This window comes from Cajanus cajan, chromosome 6 (genome assembly GCF_000230855.2).
Source record: "Cajanus cajan strain Asha chromosome 6, NIPB_CcT2T_4, whole genome shotgun sequence".
Classification (NCBI taxonomy): domain Eukaryota; kingdom Viridiplantae; phylum Streptophyta; class Magnoliopsida; order Fabales; family Fabaceae; genus Cajanus; species Cajanus cajan.
The window spans coordinates 40,921,569-40,927,566 of NC_138522.1; the positions used below are offsets into that span (position 1 = coordinate 40,921,569).

General features: G+C 34.2%; 1 protein-coding gene across 2 annotated transcripts; it reads right to left on the bottom strand.

Annotated features, from left to right (window-relative positions):
* Window positions 1-942: 942 nt before the first annotated feature.
* LOC109797304 (beta-1,3-galactosyltransferase 7) lies at window positions 943-5,469 on the bottom strand. 2 transcript variants are annotated; one of them, XM_020357298.3, is made up of 11 exons: window positions 5,201-5,469; window positions 4,983-5,079; window positions 4,843-4,895; window positions 4,502-4,728; window positions 4,308-4,371; window positions 3,233-3,305; window positions 3,014-3,134; window positions 2,803-2,890; window positions 2,581-2,706; window positions 2,088-2,197; window positions 943-1,551 (listed from the first exon to the last, which is right to left on the bottom strand). In XM_020357298.3, exons 1-11 carry the CDS (start codon window positions 5,290-5,292, stop codon window positions 1,403-1,405), a joined length of 1,200 nt encoding a protein of 399 aa, XP_020212887.1. In that variant the 5' UTR covers window positions 5,293-5,469; the 3' UTR covers window positions 943-1,402. The 2 variants fall into 2 exon arrangements, with proteins under 2 accessions (XP_020212887.1, XP_020212888.1); XM_020357299.3 differs by having other exon boundaries at window positions 4,502-4,719; window positions 5,201-5,465.
* Window positions 5,470-5,998: the final 529 nt, after the last annotated feature.

Genomic DNA, 5,998 nt, shown 5'->3' on the forward strand with positions numbered 1-5,998 from the left:
TATTAAAATTAGATAAAATTGTATATTAATTAATATAGGGGTTAAAAGTGTAATTTGACTTAAGATAAAAACTAATGATATCCAAATATTACGTCTAATTTTTTTCCATATAATTATTACATGATAATATTATAATAATAGTCATATTTGTAATCACAAATTATAATTAGTGTAAAAGATTCATTTTCATAATATTCCTTTTACCTTTCAAAGTTTTGGTAGTTATGATTTTTGGAAGTTTTTGCAAGTACTTTGAAAGTATTCGTAAATCTTATCTAAAAGTACAAAAGAAGTGTAAGGACTAGTTATGTTTTTAACCTCTCCATTTTTGTTGAGTTTACTATTAATCTTTAAAATATCTGATTGATCTAGTCTACCATAAAATTTTCAGTTCTGCTTTAAGTCTGTATTTAGAACTGTTGTTAAACATTTGACGAGTCATCTTTGCTGTCTAATGATCATCATGTTCAACGTGTTGCTAACGTGACGAACATGTGGTTGGCACATAAGCATTTTTTATTTTTGGTCAATTCATGTTTTAGTCTCTAAAAAATTGATCAGTCATAGTCATCATTCATGGATAAAATTTTTGGCTTGGAGAGTTGGAGATATATATATATATCTTCTCTAGCTTTTCTTTCTCATAATCAGGTGACCCTGGCTTGGAGATTTATTGATTTGGGATCCTCTGCAGCTAAGTCACGTTCAGTAACCATGCAGCAAAATCTCAACCTTTCATTGAAAATTGCACATAAATCAAGATAGTGCACGGTCCAGATTTTTGCTTTAGAGAAATTAGTGCTGCAGAGATTAACTCTTGGTTCAGATTTATTATGGTGGAAATAATTTTTCTGAAGCCCATCATCATTAATAAATGATCAAACATAAATATTTACGGTTTCTAAAGTTTGTCCTTTGATTACATCAAAATAGTGGACCACATTTAACGCATAAGCAGAACTATCAATACATTGCTTTTCATTACAAAGGGCATAATAGCCGATCTCGCCCAGCTATGAACAAAAATAGTGGTATAAAATGAACAAACTTGTCCCCAAAATAAAAAATAAAAAAAATAAAAAAAATGAACAAACTAAAATTATAAAAATAGAATAGGCCTTGTTACATAACAACAACGAGAATAGTTGTCATACCTCCCACACTAAAAACCAAGACTAGCTGGAAGGTATAGTCAAAATATGTACCCTCAAATCCACATCCATGCAATTGCTAGCTAACTTGAGCTTCCACCAAAATGATCAACCAGCTTTGAATAGTTTAGAGATCTTTCGTGTTATATTAATTTGCTCAATCTCAATTCTGAAAACTGCCTTTGTTCCAGCTGCAGTTAAATAATGAGTCCCTCTCCCATCAAGAAAAAACCACCTTCCTTTGAAATGATCTAAAATAAAGCACTCCAAACAGCTCCATCCCCTTCACCACACTTTGAGTGCACATATTTAATCTTCTCCACTGACTTGCAGATTCCACTGCAGCTCCAATCAAACGATGCAACACATATGTTACCTGCCTGCGCCTTCCACTCACAATCTACGCAAACATTAAAAGTAAATAAATAAGAATCACAGCCAAACAAAAAAAAAATCTTTATTTTCAGTAAAGAAACTCTCAAAAGATCTTTAATTTAAACTTATATTTAAACAAATTCTTAGTTGAACTTCAGATCATCTTTAAATTTTAGTAATGACTTCTTCGAGCTTATCAATCTGAAGCAACTTCTATCAAGGAATTATTTGAATAAACTTCTTCAAAAGTACTTCTAAATTTTAAGATAAAAAAAGTACAAAGAAAAAGTTTTTCCATAAGGTAAAACTAGTTTATGCCTAAGCTAATTTAAACTTTTTTTAAAAATTATTACATTTTTTTTTTCTTATGATAGTGTTTTTGAACAACTTGAAGAGAGAGATATGGGAGCTATACAAGAAGAGATTTCAACTGTTGAAAATTTCAAATGTATGGGAAATCAGTCATTAGAAACAGCAAGACAAAGTCACAAATACTAGTACTAAGAGCCAGAACTTATTGCAGTAGAGTGTTTGACCGTTAAATATTATCAGGTTATATACCTGGAGGAGTTCCACAGCACATATTGCGGTCATCAATATGCTCAACTTCAAGACCAATGAACCATGCACCAAGTGAGACATCTTCATTAGCATATTTATGCAAAATCGGCCTGCAGAGATAATTAGGATCCACATAAAATCTCTATATGCCAGAGAATATTCTATGATAAATATATAGGATTCTGACTGGTTATATAAACATGGACTGATACCGAACTGAGATTACATATTAGGAACATTTTAAGTTGTCATGAAAAAAGGTTTCTTATTTTAATCAAATCATGCAAAATAAGTATTTTGCTTTAAGTAAAATATGCAGAACTAATGAACTATCATGCTGCACCAAGACAAAACTAGTTTAAGGCTTACTTTCATATTAAAAAAAAATCTTTGGCAGCAAATACAGTAAACAATGGCTGATTCGATTATTCCTGCATAAATTATCTAGTGAAAAAGGCACATGTAAGTTCTGCATGAAAAATCATATACGTACTGGTTGATGGAAATGTAAGTAGCCAGATCCTTAGAGATTGCATATATCTGCCCAGTTGCATGTCGAAAGTATTTGTTACCCTCTTCGCCAAACTTCCAAAACTCAGGTTCATGGTATTTGACATCCCTGTAATACAAAACAAAGCCACAATGAGGGGCATAGAAGAGGAGAACCCTCTTTCCTAATATTTTATGCACACACATAGAAGTCCAGTGGATTTACTTTCTTGAAAGGACAGGTCCAGATTTCATACACCCAATGTAGACCCGGGGTTTTGATCTATGACGAGCAAGGGTTGTTGCCAGGACACCTAAACAGCAGCATATGTTACAATATTAAATCTTATTAGGGAGAGAAATAGGATAGAGGAGGAAAAAATGGCAAGGAAACACAAGAAAGAAAACAAGAATCAGAAAATAGCATATACTTATACCTAAATTGACGTGGACATCATCATCCACCTTGACATAGAAATCAGCATCCCATTTTGCAACTGCAGTAGAAAAGAAAATTTTTGTCTTTGCAGATAGCTCATGGTACCCTTCAACGTGTTCCTACAGATAATTTGGAATCAAATATCACACTCCTGCCAGACTATACAATGTTTTTCTCACACAATTTTATTTTTATTAAAATCAAATATCTGCCTTACTAGGCGAAGGAAGTCTTTGTGCTGGGCCTCTTCTGAATCAATAGCTCTGTCTAGAATGCTGTTGGAAGTTGCACTGTGACAACAACGGCAATATCACCCATGTTAGTACCATTAAGTAGCAACACATATATGCATATTTCATCTTTCAGATAGGGTAATATACATGTTAATTAGAATGTTTTAAATTGAATTGCGGGAGCATCACTGTTGGACACTTCTTGTATCCATCCAAGTGACTATCATATCCCCATTCCATATCACACAGAAAGTATACACCACACCCTCCAAGGCCATAAGATAAACTCGTGGAGAAGAATTGAACTACTTCATGAAAATCGTAGTGCAATAAGCACCCATAGTTAACTTCATAGCTCTAGCTTAGGATAGTCAAACCATTTTCTAATTAACGCAATATCTTAAAAACAGGCTCCCTAGTGGTCCAATACCATTTTAACAGCTAAATTTGAAAATGTTTATACTTTAGGCACAGTACAGGCTATTAAGGAAACGGAATAGAAAAAATGACTAAAGAAATCAAGTCATTATCTTAAACGAGTATTGATATTAAGAGAGAAATTATGCAATATTAGTGTGCATTCAAACTTCAAAGGAAGAGAGAACATTAAATAGGTATGCTGTCAAGAGTCTTCGATTATTACACTCCCCAGATACAAGTGCAGCATCTCCCTCTAACTAGCAATGGATTAACTTGGGTGTACAAAACAAAGGGCTGCAGAGGTATCCAACTGACATTAGAAGCCACTTTTGTGGTGAACCATGGTTTTTTAAGGTAAGCATTCAAGAGCCGTAATAATCCATGGTAAAGATTCTACTAACCAATATTTGGTTGTTATGCATGACCATTTGAAAGCTGCCCATTTTTTTATCTACCAGTTACACAAGTGGTATTAACAGAGACAACCTTGTTCTGGCAAACAAACAGGAACGATCTTTTTGTGTTATCATATTAACTGAAAAGGTTCCATTATTTTCTCAAGGTGTTATTATAATTCTCTCCTGACTCACACCAAATTTTGTCTTTTTAATTTCATGCAGCTGACTTCAACCGAATTACCTGTGGCCAATCATGAATCTGATAACAATTCCCTTCTCTCGTTCCAGTTGAAGAAGTTGTTCACCTGATCAAAACGTGAAAGAGAACCATAACACTTTAGAAACTAATTAGAATTATCATCCCCTTAAAAATAGGGGTGTGCCATTATAAGGGGAGGACCAAGCTGACTCCAAAGAAACACTTTTTTTTTTTACCTTGAGGCATCCAAGTCTCTCTAACTGAATCACGCCGCTTCCTGCTACTGAAAGCTGTGTTTATGCCAATCACTATAAAAGCCTTCTTCCTAGGAGTACCTTCCATGGAGGACCCCGAGGTGGTGGATGAAGCATTTGAATCCAAGATCCCATTTTCACGAGAATTCCTAGCTGCTGCTAACTCCATCTGAAGCACGGAAACTTGCTTGTCTAGAGCTCTGACACGCCTCCCAAGAAATTAAAACAAACACCAATTATTATTATTTTAAAAAATAAAAATAACCCCCAATTTCAAACAAATCTAGAGAAACTGAAACAGATTCATTCCAGGTGGCACTCACTGAATGGCCTCATGGGTCTTCTCTAATTCGCTCACTGCATCCTTTGGCTGCATCTGAAGGGAGAAAAGCAAGGAGATTTCAAAAATGAAAAATCAAAACAAAACAATTTGAAACAATTTGAACAAGAAATAGAAGCATACCTTCTTGGTAGCGCAGTCCCCTGAGATCACTTGAAGTTGTTGGTCCCGTTGATGCTGCGAAATAAGCAACCCGTTTGATTCAGGTGGGTCCCACATCCTGCAGCAAGAGAAATTCCCAGGATCGGACGATAAAGTTAAAATTTTCAAAAAAACCAAAACCCAGAAACCCAAGTTTCCAACTTGAAGCTCAAAAGTGAAGCTTTTAGCGAGAGAGAGACCTGCTTGTGATGAGCATGCCCAGAATGAAGGAAAACACAGAGAAAATGGGAATCCATGTTGCGGAGATTTTCGCAGAGGTGCGAGTCTTCATGTTGGAAGAGTTCGTCAAAGGAGGAATTGGTCTAATGGGTACTGCTATAATGCTACGTTTGTGTCATAAGCGTGGTTTTTATATAGAAAGGTTACGAGATTTGGAATTTAACTGTGTTGTAAATGTTGATGACTGTTAAACCAGTTACAGTGCCGTTTATGCTCGCTTGTGTCGTGTACACTGTACACAGGTTCGGGTTGTTGTCGTCGATTGTCAAAGGTTTGGAAAGTTATGTTACGATGTGCGTGTCTCGGAAGAAACGGCATCTCGTTTAGTCAAGCCTTGAATGGTTGAATTTAAATTTGTGATCACGCCACGACTATTTTTGTGCCACTTTTTGGACCCAAATCAAATTAAATGTATGCGACGGAATCTACTGTAGGGTTTCCTGTTTAAGTGGTTGAGAATATAGTAGATAAATTTTATTTAGCATTTAATCCTCTTTAAGTTAGGGTACGATATTCATTTATTTTTTCATTTATAATTAATATTTTTTTTTTATCAGTACTATGAGTGAAATTATTTTATATTAGTTTTTTTTTATAGTAAATCATCAATTTGGTTCATCAACTATTATTTTTTTTTCTTAAATAATACTTAAATGAAATTATATAAGTTACCTTTTAAGTATTAAATATTTATTATTATTTTATCTATCAAAATTACAATAATAATGGTGTATTGGTTTAGGATTTCATAGGATTTT